Below are 19,111 nucleotides of genomic sequence, written 5' to 3' on the forward strand. Positions count from 1 at the left end.
CGGCATCACTCATGCCGTGGCCGTCAGTGACACTGCCCGTGCAGTGCACAGTACGCCCCCCACCTGCTGTGACAGGTGTTGTTGGCGACATGGGGAGAAGCGGATTCTCCCCACTCTGGCGTCTCCTTCTGCGTAGACGACAACATGCATGATCACCTCACTATCACACTCCTGGCCCAGGAGGCAGCAGCCTGGGTAAGTGGGTCTGCTCTGCAGACCCCCAATAGGGACAGGAGAGGTTGAAATCTTGATGATCAGCCCTGACTTCTATTCACTGTGCTTTCTGCCTGGAATATCCTTGCTGCCCTGACCAACCAGCAAACTCTTACTCATGTGTCAAAACCCAGCTCAGGCACCTCTTGGTGAAGCCTTCTCTCTGGCACCTCTGTACCCATATGCATTTGCTGCTGCACAGGCCACCCTGATTGGCAATGATCTGCCTCCTTTACTAGACCTGAGCTCCTCAAGGTCAGGAACATCATCTTATTGATCTTGGTGACCCCAAAAGACTCCAGAATGTCTGGAACACAGTAGGTGCTAAATAAATGCTGAATGGGGGAAGGGTGGGGGACCATCTCCATGAATATGAGGTAGATCAGAGCATACAAGACCAAACACAGTCAACGGGCCAAATGCCAAACACAGCAAGGAGTGGAACAGAGCAGTAGTGAAGAGTTCAAACACCTGGAGTCCAACAGACAGACCTGGGCTTGATTCCGGGCCCTGTCTCTTCCTATAAGTGGCCTTGGACAAGGCACTTCACCTCTCTGGGCCTCAGCTTCTACAACCATCAAGCCCCCCTTGCTGGATTGTTCCAGAGATTTGATGTGATACCACATAGAAAGAGCTGAGCGTGGTGCCTGGCACACAGTAAGCGCACAACAGATGCAGGGCTAGCTGCTACTACTATTATTATAAGGTGGTTGTTATGAGGGGGGCTGTTATTAAAATCATTATTAAATTATACAAAGAATATTCCAAGAAGGTAGGAAGGAGAGATCAGGCTGGATCCAAACAGTCATGAAAAGAGGACTTCACTGCAGGAGCTACGGGAAGGTCCAGAGAAACCAGAGCAGGAAGTGGAACGTGTGGTATTAGCTGGGTGATGTCAAGCAAGTTACTTAATCTCTGTACCTCAGTTATCTCACCTGTAAAATGGGAGACCAATAGCACCTAAATACTTTAGTACCTAGCTGTCATGGTGTCGTTAGGAACAAACAAGTAAAAAGGTAGATAACTAACCTGGCAGTTCCCATGGATGACACAAGTGCCAGCTATTACTGTTATCATTGCCTTCACTAAATAACCCCTCAAAAAAAATTCTAGTAACTATGAGGAGGCCCTTACAGACAAACCCCGGGGAAGGGCAGGGTGTTAAGTCTTGAAAAGAAGATTCTAGGCGCTCCCACGTGCGGTGCATGGCCTACATGCCTGGCCCTGTGTGCGGGCCTTCCTGTGACCCTCATACTCGCAGTAACCTGGGGACGTGCACATCACTAGCACGGCACAGGCCAGGACAGCAACTGAGGGACGCTTGCTCAGCAGCTCATCTGCAGCCAAAGGGCAGAGGCTGGCTCAGAGGGCTCCAGCCAATCCCCCACCTCGGCAGGGCTTGCTGCGCTCTGCCTTTCTCAGTGGCGCCATCTGCTGGCACATGGTGATGCTGCGCCAGGGTTTCACCGCATGACCACGCAAGAAGTTGGGTGCCTTTTCACACGTTCAGAGCCATTTAAATATCTACTTTTGTGAGGTGTCTGTGCAAGTTTTTTGCCCATTTTTTCTAGGTAGAGAACCTTTTTTCTTATTAATTTGATGGAGTTTATGCATTCTGAATACAAATCCTTTACTGGATATACCTATGGCAAACATTTTCTCTGAATGTGGCTTGCCTTTTCACTCTCTTTACAGTGGTCTTTTGATGAGCAAAAGTTCCTAATTTTAATGCGGTCCAGTTTATCAATCTTTCCCTTGGGTAGCGTTTTTTGTATCAACCTTAAGACATCCTTACCTACCCCAAGGTCATGAAGAAATGCTGTTTTCTTCTTTTAAAAAGTTACTATTTTACCTTTCACATTTTGACTTAGAGTACATTTGAAACTCATTTTTGTGTATGGTGTAAGATACTGGCCAAAATTCATTTCTTCCATACAGCTATCTAGTTGATTCAGCATCATGTACTGAAAAGGTCCTCATTTCTCCAAAGCACACTGATGTCACCGTTGCCATTAACCAGGTGACCACGCATGGGACTTTCTGGATGCTCTAGTTCCACTGATCTATTTGTTTACCTTTGTGCCAACACCATGCTGTCTGATCACTGCAGCTTTATAATAAATCTTCCAACGTGATAATGTAAGTCTTCCAACTTCTTTCCTTCTGGGGTTTTTTTTTATTATTATATTGGCTATTCTTGGCCCTTTGGATTTCCATATGTATTTTAAAATCACCTTCTCAATTTCCACAAAAATACCTGCTAAGATTTCCTTTAAGACTGCCCTAAACCTATAGCTAAATACAGAGAGAACTGACATCTTTTGGAGAGTGTAACATGATGACATTTACATTTCCTTCAAGGTTTGCTGGATAGGGGGCTTGCACATCTTTTGTGAGATTTATTCCTAGGTATTTGATGGGTTTTCTGATGCTGTTGTAAATGGGAGTGTTTTAATATACTCATTTTCTAAATGCTTGTTGTTGGTAGATGGAAACACCCGCTAGATCTCAAGCTCTAAATTCCCACTGCACTGGCTCATCTTTTTGCCCTCACGATGCCCTAGCACACTGTTTTAGGTAATCTTTTTGGAAGAGACCCTCAATATACGTTTGCTTAAATGTAGTGGGGGGAAAAAAGAAAGAAAGCTGAATGGATTAAAGATTAATATTTTAATGCTGCATCTAACTCCAGGGCTTTGGAAGATCAAGTAATTCAACTACCTCAGAGATACTAATATAGTTTAATAACTTTCTGGTCTTAAACGTAACACTCATTTTAGAAAGGTTGGAAACCTCAACAACAACAAAAAAGAGAAACGGCAATTGTCAATCATGCCACTGCCCAGAGATGACCACTGCTGGAGTTGCAATCTATTTCCTTGGGTCTTTTTCTTTGCTATGGATATTAACATAGTTGAGCTCATGCTGTATGTCCATTACCATGCCCATCTTTCTTCCCACCTCTGGCTAAGATAAAAGCATTTTTGTTATTGGCAACTGTTCTCAAGCATCAGTAGTGACTACGTAGTACACCACTGACAGGACGGCCCAGCAGTTCCTGGGCATTAGATTCCTAATTGCTCAGATGATCAACAAGCTAACAACAGCCATCTCTATGTGTAAGGCTGTGTTCCCTATCTAGATAAGATTCCGAGGACAGTGACAGATTTTTCTCTTACAATGATAGTAACTGTTACAACGATAACATTTTCTCTCAAACTCTATGTGTGTACATTTTTACCATCATCATCATAAAAACAGTTGCAGCCTCCTGGGCTTCCCTGGTGGTGCAGTGGTTGGGAGCCCACCTGCCAATGCCGGGGACACGGGTTCAAGCCCTGGTCCGGGAAGATCCCACATGCCGCAGAACAACTAAGCCTGTGCGCCACAACTACTAAGCCTGCGCTCTAGAGCCTAGAGCAGGCCTAGAGCCCATGCTCCACAACAAAGAGAGGTCACTGCAATGAGAGGCCCGTGCACCACAGCGAAGAGTGGCCCTTGCTTATTGCAACTAGAGAAAGCCTGCGTGTAACAAGGAAAACCCAACGCAGCCAAAAATAAATAAATTAATTTATTAAAAAAAAATAAATATAAAAACAGTTGCAGTCTCCTATTGCCAGGCCCTGTTCTGAATGCTTCAGATGTGTTCACTCATTAAACCCTTACAACAATCCCGCAGGGCTGATGATCTGGGGAGCTGAGGCTCTGGGAGGCTAGGACCCACCCAGAGTCCCAACACAAGGACAGGGCACCCAGGCAGTAACCCCTTGCTTGTAACCATTATGGTATAGAAGATGCAAACAATGAGTTAAACGCTTTTATTAGCTAGCCAAGCATTTCCATGAAGTTATGAATGCCTAGCACACAAGACAACCAAATAAACAAACTGGAAAGGCATGACCACACGTATCAGATCTCAAGATAAGTGCTTATCACTGACCCTTATTCCACTTTATTGGAAGAGAGCTGGCATTATCATATCTCCAGAGGAAGTTCTGCAGAATGTAGAATCCCAATTTCAGACTCTTGCACACGAGCAAACTTTACTTTGAGAGACAAGCTTAGGAGTTTGAAGCGCCTGGAGACAGAAAAACTGCAGCCTGTTACCAACGTGCAACCAGCACATTCGAGGCTCATCACCAAGGACTACGGCCTGTACACACATCCTTCCTCCACAGACTCTGATTTCTTGAGAGACTCACTTATTTCACAAGTTAAACCATTACAGTTAATAATAATTATGTCCACTTCAGAGACAGACATACTAAATTCAAATTCATACAAGTTTTATGATCTGTATCATGTCTCTTAGGATGCTCCCACTGGAAGATACTGAAACATGAGCAAGCTAGAGTGTGAGGAAGGATAGGGCCTAGGGGGGCTGGAAATCCACTCCCCCAAAGCACACCCCCCAAATAACAATGTCTGGGGTGAGGGGACACGGAGTCTGTGTCTGTGTGGCCTCCTCAGCACCAGGGAAGGCACCTCCCAGAGGGTCCTACTCTGTGTCCTGAAAACCTCCATTTGGTCAGGATCCAGCCCTCTGGCCAGCAGGACAAGGAGAAGCTCCCGGCAGGGTGGAATCAGGGTGGAATCGGACTAGAAGACTAGCAAAAGGTGTTAAAGGCGGTGCTTCTCCTGATGAATCACCCCTGAAAGGTGTCAAACTGGGCCAGCGAGTGAGGCCGGGACTGAGATGTTGAGGTGCCGGGGAGCCGGCAATCACGGCGAGATTGCCGTAGCAGGGCTTTCAGCCCTAGAAAAGGTCACAGCTCTGGCACAGGCGCTGTGCCCAAACTGGCAAGAGCAAACTGCTGTTAAGAAAAGTCAGGCCAGAACTCGCCTCTTTCGTTCATCCTATGACGAATTCTTGTTGATCTTTTACTGCGTGCTAAGCCCTGTACTGGCATCTGACAATTTCCACGTGAACAAGCCACCCAGGCCTCTGTCCTCACAAAGCTTATGTTCAAATGTGGGAGAAGGAAACAAACACATATTCAAGTAAGACCATTTCTGATAGCGAAAGGTCATGCCTGAGGAACCCTGGCCAGCTTCCTGGGGATCTAACTCACAGGTGGGATAAAGCTTGAAGAGCCCAGAGCACCTACCAGCTGGTCTAACTCTTTGGCGATGAGAAGACCTTATGATAACATGTTGAGTCAGACGGTGGGAGCAAGAACAGGAGAAGTTACAGATGACGGTAAAACTTCTTGTTGGCTTAAGTCACCAGGGCAATTTTTATGAAAGAATTGTTTAGGTTTTTTTTGTTTTGTTTTGTTTTTTGTGGCCATGCCACGCAGCTTGTAGGATCTTAGTTCCCGGACCAGAGACTGAACCCGGGCCACTGCAGTGAAAGTGCTGAGTCCTAACCACTGGACTGCCAGGGAATTCCCAAGAATTGGTATTTTAAGGATACATTTAGGCATCTGGAGAGTGCACAGATGCAGACAGGTGAGGTGTGTGCAACAGTGAGTGCGAGAAGGACCATCAATGTGAAATGGCACAGGAAACACCCCTGGGTTACTGCAGGCACTACCCTCACGTACTATAAGACAGAAGCAGCCCCTGAGTGGACGCTCCTCCAATCCATTCTCCAAACTTCGGCCAGACCACAGCACACGGCTCCCCACTGTTCTCGGCCTAGTGTCCAAATTCCTCAACAGGATTTACAAGGCCCCGTGGGACCCAGGCTCTGTGACCTCTCCCGCCTCATGGCTCTGCTCTCGGGCCCCACATACCCCCTTGCCCTGTGTCTCTCTCCTGCAGGCTTCTCAAACGCTGTTTCCTCGCCTGCAGCATCCCCCCTTCCAGCCTGCCCTCTACTGCCTGTAACAACCACTCATCCTTTATGTCTCCATGTAAATGGGTGTCTGCCTACCACGATGCTCCTGGCTCCCCAGCTGGGGTTAGAGGGTCTTCATCTGTGCTCCCAAGCTTAGCTGGGTGGGAACAGTCTGGAGCGCTCTGATGGCCTGGGGGAACTTTAGACTTGACATAATGGGTGCCTCGGACTCACTATGAGTGATACGCTGAATATGATACTCTTAAGAAAATGAACCTGGCGATACTGTACCCCAAGCTCTAAAAATAATCAGTGCTATCTTAGGCAAAAGTTGAATATACCAAGAGTAGGTGACTGTCTGCCTGCTGGGTATACATTCCTCTTCTCCCTAATTTTCCTACGCTGAATCATCCCTTTCCCTCATTCTCTGTCCACTAGCTTGGAAGGAGCTGATGCCACCCTGACTCCAGGGAAGGGCCACTTAGAGTACGCCATGCCCCCCTGTCACAGTGACTAGCTCAGGGGTGGGCATGAGCCCCCAGGCTGGTACAATGGTGCTCATTTCTGGACTTCTGCTGGCAATAATAAGAAAAGAAGCTCTCTTTTTCCCAGGGGTTGCTAAGCTGATATGATGTAAGCCTGGAGCATGCTGAGAATGACACCAACCCAGAAGAAAGTGGAGACAAGAACTGGAAAGAAGCACATACAGACAGCTTCGTCTGAACACTGAGACTCAGCCATGGCTTAGCTAGGACAGCCTGTTCAGTGGCAAGAGCCAATCAGTTCCATTTGGGGCTTAAGGCAGTTCCAGCTGGGCTTCTGTCACTTAAAACCAAGAATCTTGACCCATACACAAAGGCGATTAGAATTAAGGCAACAACACGACCCAACACAAAGAAAGTTCTAGCAGTTTGTGGACTCACAGTCCGTAGTGAAGGTGATGCTTCAGTAGCAATCAGGCAATTCCATCAGTCAAGGCTTCCGCTTGTCAATGTCACAGCCTTGCCACTAGTCTGGGCAATAACCCACCCATGATGTGTAGCAAATGACCTCTTACTATTTTAATCTGCCTCAATTAAATCACTAACTCCATTCAGTAGACAGAGACCACAGTACACAGCTTTCCATTATTTAGCAAAAGTAAAACCCTGTCTTACAGGAAGATTCCTTTCCTTCCTGTTATGAATAAACACATTATGGTTCAAAATAACATTGTTATGGTTCAAAAAGGGTTTCCAGCTCTCCGTACTATCTTCTCAATTGTTCTGTAAATCTCAAACTGTTCTTAACAGTAAAGTCTATTTAGAAAAAAAAAAAAAAGGAAGAGGGTTCCCAGATGCTTTGTGTGCCCCCCTCCCAAAACTGTCAATTCTAAATTCGTTTAAATATCTTAATCTCTCCTCTCTACCCACACTGCCCTAGGTCAGGGCAACAGTGTATTAGGAACTGTCACTTGTCACTGGTAGAGTGACCAGTTAGCACTGGCTGCCCAGGACTTTCCCAGTTTTAGCACTGAAAGTCCCACGTCCTGGGAAACCCTTTAGTCCCAGGAACCCCGCAATGGTTGGTGGCCCTCTGTATCAGAGGAGGCCCAAGCCCTGTTCCACCTCCAGCCTTGTGTCCCATAACCACCAGCCCCATCTTGACACTCCACAGACCCCAGGGCCGTGTCCACATGGTGGCTACTGCTCACCCTTGACAACTCTGCTCTGGTTGCCTCCCCCAGAGGGCTTCCAAGAAGGGTTCCCACAGAGCCCTGAACCTACGGTGATCCCAGCACTTGTCATACCACAGTCACTGGCTCTATGGCTATCTCCCCCACCAGCCGGCAAGCTCCCTCAGGGAATGGGCTGTTCTGTGCCCAAGCATTGGGGTGGGCACTAGCTGTTTATGGCACTCTTTCCCAAGTCGCTTTGGGATCTTCTAAGCCCCCCTCCAACACACAAATCGCCAGGATCTTCAGGCTACAGTATGGATTCAGCTGATCCGCCAGATCCAGGGCAGGCAGCTCTGGTTTCCAAAAAGCACCCAACCGCTGTGTGACCTCAACAATGAACCTGGGCAGTTCCCAGGATACTTCAAAGGAACCTGAGAACCGTTATCATTCCCTGGCTGGGCAGAGGGCGAAGATGGCCATTGGGCAATGAGACTCAGCCAAGTTGAAAGCCTTCCCAAACTGACTTTTAGGAAATTTTACTCAAAAAAACAGTGTAATGAGTGCAAACACTGAAGTCAAATCCCGGCTTTGACACTTTTCAGCTGTTGTCACCTTGGGCAAGTGACTGAACCTCTTTGGACCTTAATTTCCAGTCTAAAAAATGGAAACAATAATATTTCTGACAACTCCTAAGACTTGTGAGGACTAAAGGAAATAACACACAGGAATTCCTTAACAAGCACCTGGCACCGAAAATGCCTTCAATAATTACTAAAGTAATTTAAAAGGGCTAGAGTCAGGCAGAGTTAGGTGAGAGCTTGCAGGTACCTGGATGCTGGCCCCTCCTCCCCTTCGCGGCCTCATCCACCCACTCTCTAAATTCCTGAAATCTCTAAGCCTCTCCCTTTCCCGTCCAGCTGCCCTCCCATTTAAGATTCCTGCTTCCCTACACAGCCCCATGCTTGCCCTAAGCCTCTCTCCTCCCCATGTCCTCTCTCATCACCACCCCCAAAAACCATTCCTTATTACATAATGATCCCTCCTGCCGCCCACTCTTTGAGACCCACAAACATTTATTAAACACCTGCTCCATGCTAGACAGGACACAGCTGAGAATTACAGCACCCCTACCCCCAGCCAAATGAGAAGTCCCCGTCTAACTTCCCTCCCACCAACACTTTCCAGGGGCCCCTGTCTTACTCCTACTGTTCCCTGCCCGCCCTCTCCATCCTTCTTTCTCATTAGTAATCCTGGGAGCTCCTTCTGGAAATCAGCCAATTTCTTACCACCAAAGGTTTGCTTTCTCCCCCACTCTCTCCCCCCACCCCCCAACACTATATTTTCTTCCCTGAAGTCATTCCCTCTTCAAAGGTCTCTATTTTCCTTCACCTCCACCCCCCCCAAATATCCTAGGCTCTGCCTGCATGCTCTGCACCTCTCCCCGATTCATTAAGTTTTTTCATTCTTTAAGTATCTATTGAGCTCCTACTGTGTGCGAGGCTCAGAGCTAGATGCTGGGAATACAGCTTTGAGCAAAACAAGCCGCCTCTGCCCTCCTGGAAGTACCAGTTTAGTAGCAAACAGAAAAGCAGTTTAAAAAAAAAAAAAAAGGATAATTGCAGATAGTGGAGATTAATCAAATGAATGAAATCAAGAGAAAGATCTAACAGAAAGGAATTGAGGCAGGGGAGGCACTTTAGGTAGGGTGGTCTGGGAAGGCCTTGCCCAGCTGATAAACACAGTTACCATTATTGGCCACCAACTGTGTAACAGACACTGGATCGATCTCTTTCCACGCACAATATTACTGAATCCTTGCACAATGTTCACCATCCCCATTTGCAGACGAGGAATCAGAGGCTCAGAGAGGTGAAACAATTTGTCCAAGGTCACACAGCCATTAAACGGTGGAATCAGGATTTGAATGCCAGTCTGACTGCAAAGCCACTCTGTGTACTCCTGCTTCCCAGGACCACCTTTGCCACCTGCCTCCCTCGGAGCTCTACTTCTGACGCTTTAGACTCCTCTAAGAAACTACTTTGGGTTTTTTTTGTTTGTTTTTTGTTTTTTGTTTTTTTTTTGCGGTACGCGGGCCTCTCACTGTTGTGGCCTCTCCCGCTCCGGAGGCTCAGGCTCAGCGGCCATGGCTCACGGGCCCAGCCGCTCCGCAGCATGTGGGATCCTCGAGGACCGGGGCACGAACCCGTGTCCCCTGCATCGGCAGGCGGACTCTCAACCACTGCGCCACCAGGGTAGCCCACTAGTTTGTTTTTTAATTATTGTCCTTTATTGAGCACTTGTAGAAGCTTCCAGTTTTACGTACATTCTCTGACCCTACCCTCAAAACAATCGTAGAAAGCAGGTGCTCTCACTATATCCATCTTACAACTGAGGAAACTGAGGCCTAAATTCATACACTTAAGTTCAAACCCACATCTGTCTGACTCCAGGGTCCACACCTCTGACCCGTAAGCTGTCCAGCCTAAGAAGTACCACCCCGGGGGAAGCTTGGTGCCCATCGTCCGGCCCCAGCAAGAATGAAGTCTGCATCCGTAAACCGAAATCTCATCCCCTTACTTTACAGATGGGGATACTGAGACTCTGAGAAGCGGTGCGATTTGCCCAAGGTCACACAGAGAGGAGCTACCGGGTCAGGGTTCGAACCCAGGCGCCCTAAGTCCAGAGCCCTAGCGCTTAACCACCGCACAGCCTTTCCCGAGCGCCTCTCTCGGCCCTCCGCCTCCGCTCTCACACTTCCCAGCGCCTCCGGCCAGGGGCTATGCGCCTCCATCCCCAAGCCCAGCCCCGCGGCCTCCCCCTTCTGCCCCCAGTACACTCACTTGAGGTGGTCCAAGGAGTGGATATTGCGGGAAGACTTGCCATGGCCCCCGCCCACCCAGCTCCGTGAGCGGCCAAACATGTCGGCGGCCCCGGCCAGTCGCTTGCCTCACGGTCTCATGCCCAAGCGGCCGAGCGGCCGGGCGCCCGCGGCGGCGGCACAAGCGGAGGAGGCAGCGGCGGAGGTGCTGGAGAGACTGCCAACCACCTTCCCCCGACAGCCCACAGTCCCGCACTGACATTCAGCCGGAACCGGCCCTTCGACCGCCGCGCTTTACGGCGCCGTTACGAGGAACGCTGGGAAATGCAGTTCGCCCGCGAAGCCCCCGCTGACAAGACTCTGCGAAGGAACTACAAGGCCCGGAGTGCATCACGCAACTTCAGGCCAACGGCCTTGGGAAAGAGGCGGAGCGAGAGGAGGACAGTCCGCAGTATCTTAGGGATAGGCGGGAATGGGAAACCTATGGGCGGAGCCCTGAGAAATGAATCCGTGAAGATTGGGGAATAAAAGTTACCACAATATTAACAATTATTACCTTTATGATAAGAATAAGAATAGCTGTTGCTTGGCGTATGCCGCGTGCCACTGCCCTAAGCGCTTTACATATATTGTTATTTAATTCTCACAACATCCCTGTGAGGTGGGTACTGTTATTATCCCCATTTTACCCAGGAGGAAACTGAATCACAGAGGGATTGACTTGCCCAAGGTCATACAGTTAATAAGCGGCAGACCCAAGGTTCAAACCCAGGCACCCTTATTTTTATGCCCCAACAAACGAAACTTCACAAAACCGGTAACGTCCTGGTTTGTCCTCACAGCCTTTTTCTTTTTCTACTTCAATTAAAATATAAATATTGAAAGGCCTTTAAGCAACAATGTACCAAAACTGAATGTCCTGTGCTTTCAGAGGATTTCTCTGGTCTTCGCCGAAAATCCATGCCATTTCCAAAACAACCACACTTATAAAAATAAGGAAACACCCAGCTTCCTACACCAGCCAAGAAGATGTATCCAAATTTCTCTCCTGGATCGGGAGTGGGAAGCTCCATGGAGGCGATACTGCCCCGTTCACCATTCATTCATCCATTCACTCATTTCTACACCTCACAATTATCTAAGGTCTACTGTGTCCCATTAACTGTGCCCAGGACAGAACTGGGCTAAGGGTCAATATTCTCCCCAGTGCCTAGCACAAGGTTTGGCATATAATAAGTGTTCAACAAATATTGTCAGAGTGAATAAATGAATGAATGAAGATTTGTTTCACCTTCAGCAGTTGGAGGTTTAATGTTTTGCTGTGTAATTCACCTAAAAGGGCAAGAGACAGTCAAGGAGAAAAAGGGGCAAGTTCTGGCCTCCAAACACACACAGGCCCAGCAGCTTCCAGGGTCCTCCTGTTTCTCTGGTCCTCAGTGTCCTCATCTGCAAAAATGAGTAACATACACTTCCCCATCTGATTTCAATTAAGCAATGCCTGTAGAGCACCCAGCTCAGCGTGGCCTGAGATTTAAAGGTCTGTGGACTGCTTTGGGAGCCACCTTGGGCAAAATCAGTCTCCTGAAGGACGTACAGGGGTTACCCCTAAGGAGGGGAATCAGCGGGTGGAAGAGACTCACTTTTCTGTGTACTTCTTGGTTGTTTGAATGTTTAACCTCGTGCACTATTATTGTTTCAAAACGTGTTTTACAAAGTAAAAACAAGAAGCAACCCTAGTGCTGCAGGTCTGACCTGCCGGGAGTTTCTTTACTCAGGTGTCACGGAACCCTATTAGGCAGATTTCCATCTACCAAAACCCCCGGCCGCCCCGCCGAGGGGGCAGACCTTCCAGGAGCCAGAATTTGGAGAGATGAAGGGGGCAATGATTGATCTTCCCCACCGTGGAAAATTGCCACTTTAGGAAAGGCCAAAATTTTCAAGGTAAGGTCCACTGTCCCTGCGCCCCCCGCCCCCTTTTTCAGCAGGTAAACTGAGTCCCAAAAAGGCGTGACGCCAGTACTCAAGTCCAGCCGGGTGCTGATGAAGCTCGCGGTTACCTTCAGCTTTTGTAGCCTTAGGATACGTCTAGGTTTGAATTGTGTTCTGACTCTTTTCCCTCCCCCTACTCTGTCGCGGATTCGCAGAGCGAATTGGATTCGAGATCGGCCCTGAATCCGGAACTAGTAAAGCAACTCAGAAGCCAGCGGCTCTAGGGGCGGAGCGAGGCGGTACCCGCCCCCGGACGGCTCGGGCCAGTGAGCTCGGACGTTGGGCGAGCCAATGAGCGAGGGCAGGGGGCGGTGGGCCAATGAGCGCGGGGCTGCTCCGGAGGCGGTGCTCGGAACGCTACCAGGAGGGCGACGCGGCGGTCGCAGCAATGGGTGCTGGGCCTTCGCGGGTGCGCAGGGGGCTCGGGCAACGGCCGGGCGCGGCTGAAGAGACCGTCGCCGGGACTGACCCTTGACGCTGAGCTGCGGTGGGGTCCCCGCAGGCGCTGCGAGGCCCGTGAGCGGGAGCGGGGAGCATCGGAGGAGCCGGGCCGCTGCCGGCCACTTCAGGGGGGCCCGCCTGACCTCTGGGCGGATCGACAGTGCCGTGTGGGCACCTCTGGGGGTGGGGTGACCCTCCTGGCACGTTTCGTGGGCCAGGGCACCTCCGCAGGGGCCGACGCACATCCCCGGGGGGGCACCGCCGGGGCCCAGCGCTGCCTCGGCCAGCCCCCGGGCGCCCCTGGATGGCTGAGCTGCCCTCTCGCCGGCCGCCCGGGCGCCGCAGCGGCTGAGCTCGCTGGGATCGCCGGGCCGCCGCCGCCCTCGCTGCCCCCTGCATGCCCGGCGCCCGGGTCGCGGCCCACCTGGACGCGCTGGGCCCCTTGGTCCCCTCCGTGCCGCCGCCCCTGCTGCCCTCTATGTTCTACGTGGGCCTGTTTTTCGTCAATGTGCTGATCCTGTACTACGCCTTCCTCATGGAGTACATCGTCCTCAACGTGGGCCTCGTATTCCTGCCCGAGGACATGGACCAGGCGCTCGTGGACCTCGGCGTGCTCTCCGACCCCGGCTCGGGCCTCTACGATGCCGACTCGGAGCTCGACGTCTTCGATGGTTACTTGGAGTAGGCCTGGCTGCTGTCCCCCGCTCTCCCCACGACCCGCAACCCTCGGCCCGGACCGGTGCACGAATCATGCCGCCGCTGCTGTTTGAGGGCACCGTCTGGCCAGGGATGGGACCCCCAGGACGAGGCCCTCTTCGGCCTCCGAGGCCTGTAAGTGCCCTCTGCGCAGGATGAGGGCGGGTTGGGGGCGCTGGCGAGGAAGAGGGAGGAATCCCAAGCCGGACACACACCCCTCCCCCAGGCTTCTCATTTCTCCATCCACCTCTTCCAGGTCTGTTTGGATGCCAGGAATGGCTGGACTCTTCTTAGGACCTTAGTTAGGGCAGGAAAGCTTCCCCTTAACAAAGGTGACAGCTGTTAAAGAAGGGAAGGGAGGCAGGACCTAAGTTGCTTCTTGGTTAGCTGTAGTACTAACTGTCAAAGCCTTTGCACCCAGATCCGTTTGAGACAGGCCTGTCAACTCCTCCCCCCATCCTTAACCTGTCTTGATGGTGACCTTGGCTTTTGGGGGATTCTCGTTAGTCCTGGAAGTATAAAGACTTGCAGTGTTAAAAGAGGTAGGAAGCCAGGCACTGATCACCTTTGTCCTGTGGCCCCTTGGGGACTGGGTGGGGACTGAGAGCAAGGGCTCCAGGCGGATGCTGTGAGAGGAGAAACCTCCTTCAGCAGAGAACCCTGTACTTCCTTGGCCTTCGCTTGGCTGCCGTTTTGGAGTCAGATTTCAGGGTGCCGCAGCTCCAATCTTCAGGGGCTGCCAGTTTCGCAGGCTGCTTTCACAGACCAGGCCAGCGGGGGGGTTGGTGCTTGGGTGGCTTTGCCTGCGGTGTTTGCAAGGCAAACTCAAGGGGCTCTTGGGCCAGCGGAAGAAGGGACCACAGGATCATGGCACTGAGCTTTTAAAGTCCTGCCTCTGAGCTGCCACCAAGAAGCTGTATCCAGCCCCACCTTGTGTGTTTCTGGGAGGGAAATGAAGATCCAGAAAGGAGGAAGGTTTGGCCAAAGTCACAGCAAGGAAGAGAGGCAGCTGGACTAGAGGAGAGAGGGCCTGGTGAGGGTTCATGGGACAGGAAGGAACTCCTCGGCTCAGCCCCTCAGCTGGACGGTGCTAGGCACAGGTCCTGAGTGGCAGTGGCGGGGGGATACTGAGGTGGTGGGCAAGGGCTCCTTTTACCTTTTTTTTTTTTTTTTTTGGCCGCTCGGCATGTGGGATGTGGGATCTTAGCTCCCTGACCAGGGATCGAACCCGTGCCCCCTGCAGTGGAAGCATGGAGTCTTAACCACTGGACCACCAGGGAAGTCACAAGGGCTCCTTTTGGAAAATGGACACTAACATCACTCACCCCAAGCATGCTATTTTTACCCCCCTCTTCTTGCCTATCTTAGCCAAGACGACCATAGTCAGAGGGTGATGCAAGGTGGGCAGGACCCACTAGCAGTGTCAACCTGAGGGGCTGACAGTGAGATTTCTTTGAAGGAAGTTTCATTTGAGCTCAGGGAGACCTTAGCCAGGGCCAAGTGCCAGGTGGAGCATGTGTCAGCTGCTCTGCATACCTAACCAGTTGGCCTGCCTGCCTGCCATCCACCATCAAATTTGTTCTTTTATTAAACAGATATTTACTGAGTACCTAATGTGCTTGGTGGGTGAACACTGTGAACAAGACAGACTCAGTGCCAGCCCTCCTGGCACTTCGTGAGAAAGATAAGCAGGTTCCCAAACAAGGCAGTGAGATTTTTTGAGCGCTCTGAAGGCATGGCATCCTCTACTGTGTTCATTACTGTTTCCTCGGCACTTAGAACAGCACCCGGCATCTAGTAGGTGCTCAATAAATGCCTGGGTAAGTGAAACAGAAGGCTAGAGATGGGCTGCTTCAGACAGGGCCTTCAGAGAAGGCCTCTCTGAGGAAATGACACCTTTGAGCTGAGTCCTAAATTGATGGAAGGAGCCACATGTAAAGATGTGGAGAAGGGCTTCCCTGGTGGTGCAGTGGTTGAGAGTCTGCCTGCCGATGCAGGGGACACGGGTTCATGCCCCGGTCCGGGAAGATCCCACATGGCGCGGAGCGGCTGGGCCCGTGAGCCATGGCCGCGGAGCCTGTGTGTCTGGAGCCTGTGCTCCGCAACAGGAGAGGCCACAACAGTGAGAGGCCCGCCGTACCGCAAAAAAAAAGTGTGGAGAAAAGCTATCCAGCAAGAGGGACCCGCTAGTGTCAAGTACGTGGAGGGGGAGGGGCAGGGAAGAGAGTTGGTTCTTCCAGCAACTGAAAGGAGGCCAGTGTGACAGGAGAGCAGCCCCAGGAGAAGTCAGTGAGGTGGGCAAGGCCAGATCATGCAGGACCTGGGAGGTCCGGCCACGAGCGATGGGAAGCCATCAGAAGGTTTTAAGCAGGGGATGACACAATTCCAGTCCACATCTTACAGAGAGGACTGGCGGTTGTGGGCAAGATGAGCCGTAGGGGCAAGTGCAGAAATAGGGAAGCCAGTTAGGAGCTGGTTAGCTGCTCAGGCCAGAGGTGATGCGGGCTTGGATGAGGCAAAGTTAGTGAAGGTGGAGAAACACACAGAGACCAAGAACACCTTTTGGAGGTAGAACCTATGGGATCTGTTCAGAACCTGTACTGAGTATTGATCATACACCACACCTGGTTCTAGGCCCTTTGCATATTCACTCACTGGGTCATTCAACAAACGTTAGCCCTGCTCTTCTGCTAGGCCCTGGGGATTCTAAGATGAATCCCTGCCCCCAAGCCAAGCTCTTGACTTTCAGTCAGTGTAACTTGGTGAAGAATGTCTTATTTTATCTCTTCACATCAACAGAAACACTTCCCCTTCCAAATGAAAACATTGGCATACTCTGAAACAAAAACTGAAGCCCAAATGCTTTGGCATACTTTGCGGCAAACGCTGTTTGAGCAGAAACACCAGGAAGTGTGTCTCAGGGACAACCTTGCAAAGCTCTCAAAGTGACAGGGCCTGACTCTGGCAGGCGGGGAGGCCTGGGGCTGTGGGAAATACTCGTCCCTGGAGAAACAGTGGGAACCACGCACAGCATTTTCTTGCTCAGTCCCAGATCCAAGCCACCAGATTCGGGTGGGGGAGGGGTGGCTAGCAGCGGGAAAAGCCTGTGGGGAAGATTAAAGATGACCTGACTGCACCTCCTCCCCGGCCCTTCGCATAAGCAGAGGAACACTGGTAGTCACATCTCTCTCCTCCTCACTCTCACATAGACGCTATCTGATGTTACACACAGGCCGATCCAGGAAACACTGACTAAGGGCGTGGGCACGCCAGGCACTGGGGACTGGGGTGACCTCAAGATGAAAGCTGCACTCATTTCACTCCCTCTCTTTCTCTTTTCTCTTTTTTCCACATAATTCAGTTCCTCAAACCTTTGTTGAGCACCTGTTTAAGGAGGCGGTATTAGGGTCATGATCAGGAACAAAGTCCCTAGATTCAGATGACCTAGGTTCAAATCCCAATCCTTGTTGTGACCTTGGGCATGCTACGTATCTCCCCATGTGTCAGATTCCTCTTCTATAAAGCGGGGATAATGAAAATCTACCTCGTTCTGAGGATTGAATGAGATAGATGTAACGCTCTTAGACCGTCCCATGTATGCAAGTGATATATTAAAATTAACCACTATTATTGTTAACAGTCAGACATAATGGAAGGTGTGTACACTCAGTCCCTTGTGAATGTATAAACCTGCATGTACACTCATGCATGAATATTTATATGCCACAATGAGCAAAAGAGGACTAGCTGCCTGAGTGCTGGGTGGGTCCCGGTCTGGATGACCAGGACAGACTTCCCACTCTGCCTTGCTGGCCTGGGATGCTCAAGAGACCTTTCCCACTGCCCTGTGGTCTCTGAAGGCCACCAGGCCTGGAGCCCAGGAAAGCTGCGGCTCTGTGGTCTTCCTAGAGTGTTCATCGTCGCCCAGGAGCAGGGAGTGGGGATCAGGAGCTCCCACCTTCTCCGGGGAAAGGACCGCTGGGGCTGGCCCAGGAACTGGGGAGAGTCCTCACTTCCCATTGGTTCCAGTGTGGAGGCAGCTCAGCTGGATTGATTTGTCCTGGTTCCTGATGAAAGCAGCTGGTGCCTGCCAGCCCTCTCTTGCCACGGAGGGAGGGCTTTGGGAGAGGAGCCTCTCTGTGCTGGAAATGGAGAGACTGGAAAGCGTTGCTGCCACAGTCAGCGTCGCCTGGTGGAGGCCAGATTTGGAGCTAAGGGTAACCAGACTAGTCTACTTATTACAGGGTTTTCCTGACATCAGTGTCCCAACTGGGCGCTACAGCTGCTCCTTCCTGATCTGCCTGCCCTGGTTCCCTTGGTGCCAATCTGTGGCCTGTGCCATCAGCCAAACACCCAGGTTCGGCATATGGCTTCCCTGCTCAGAAACCCAAACCTCCCTTGGGGACAGTGGAGCTCCGGCGGGGGTGGGGTCAGGAGAGCCAGGTGGGAGGCTGTGGCTGTCGTCCAGGTGAGAGACATGGTGGTAACGAGGGGAGGCTTGTGCACCCCCAGTCCCAGCCGACTCTCCACCTCTGTCCTGACGTGAGGCTGCCTTGGAAGGGTGCTGGCTGCCCCTTTGCACAGGAGGAGACCCCAGTCTGTGTCTCAAGACAACTGAGATGCCAGGGCTCCTGCTCCCTTGTGCCTGAGTTATGCGAACTGGAGACTTCATCCAAGGCAAACCCTCACAGCCCTTGCATCTGTTTTATTGAACGAAGAAATTAAGGGCTCCTATCAACCTGGCAGTTTGTATTCCTGGTTTATCTGCTGTTGTCCCCCCGGGACTCCTGAAAGCATAGTTTGCTTTTGGGAAACCAAGATCACAATAAAAGGGACAGGCATCCTCATCCCCACCTCTCAAATGAAGGAACTGAGGCTCAGAAAGGGACAGTGAGGGGCCAGGGGTACAAAGTGAGTAAGACAGCTGAGCCTTCTGACCCAGTGCTGAGGGAGGGTGCAGGGGGCCACCAGAGAGGGACTCCCAACCTCCATCCTTGGACCACCACTCACCTGGCTCTGCCAGGCCTGCCTCATATGTACTCTCACTCCTTTTTCTGAGGTTTTTTTTTAAACTTTATTTTGAGATAATTTCATAATTACACAAAAGTTGCAAAGAATTCCCTTATACACTTCACAAAAAATGCATCAATTCACATTTGCCACGTTCGCTCATGTATGCAAAATGCTCACTCTGTGCGTACGTGTATATATATTTTTCTGAACCATTTTTGAAAATGGATTGCAGACATTATGTTCCTTTTCTCCTAAATATTTCAGTATGTATTTCCTTAGAACAAGGACATTCACTTACGTAATCACAATACAACTGTCAAAATCGGCAAATGTAACATTGATACAATTGTATGACCAATCTAAGCTATGACTATTCAGATTGCATCAATTGTCCCAATAGTGTCCTTTCACAATAAAAAGGGGTGGGTGGGGGTCGGGGGGAGTTGAAGGTTGGGTCCAGGATCCAGCCCCAGATCACGCTTTATATCACTTGTCACGTCTC

The 19,111-nt window shown here is 50.8% G+C and overlaps 2 protein-coding genes across 5 annotated transcripts in view; one reads left to right on the forward strand and one right to left on the reverse strand.

Moving 5' to 3' along the window:
* The window catches only part of CLEC16A (C-type lectin domain containing 16A), a 209,506-nt gene extending 198,765 nt beyond the window's left edge, over nt 1–10,741 (reverse strand). For 3 of the 4 annotated variants that reach the window (XR_014017681.1, XM_081257432.1, XM_081257434.1), the window contains exon 1: nt 10,493–10,741. Coding sequence is in view for 3 of the 4 variants with exons in the window: in XM_081257432.1 (XP_081113558.1) it covers nt 10,493–10,572 (80 nt within the window). In the remaining variant the exon portion in view is untranslated. The remainder of the gene's footprint in view (nt 1–10,492) is intronic. The other variant, XM_081257433.1, reaches the window with a different exon arrangement.
* Nucleotides 10,742–12,791: 2,050 nt separating this feature from the next.
* The window catches only part of DEXI (Dexi homolog), a 12,398-nt gene continuing 6,078 nt past the window's right edge, over nt 12,792–19,111 (forward strand). The window contains exon 1 of the mRNA XM_081255941.1: nt 12,792–13,731. Coding sequence (XP_081112067.1) covers nt 13,298–13,585 — 288 coding nt within the window. The 5' untranslated portion in view covers nt 12,792–13,297 and the 3' untranslated portion in view covers nt 13,586–13,731. The remainder of the gene's footprint in view (nt 13,732–19,111) is intronic.

This window comes from Mesoplodon bidens (genome assembly GCF_964165515.1).
Source record: "Mesoplodon bidens genome assembly, chromosome: 15".
In the NCBI taxonomy this organism is placed as follows: domain Eukaryota; kingdom Metazoa; phylum Chordata; class Mammalia; order Artiodactyla; family Ziphiidae; genus Mesoplodon; species Mesoplodon bidens.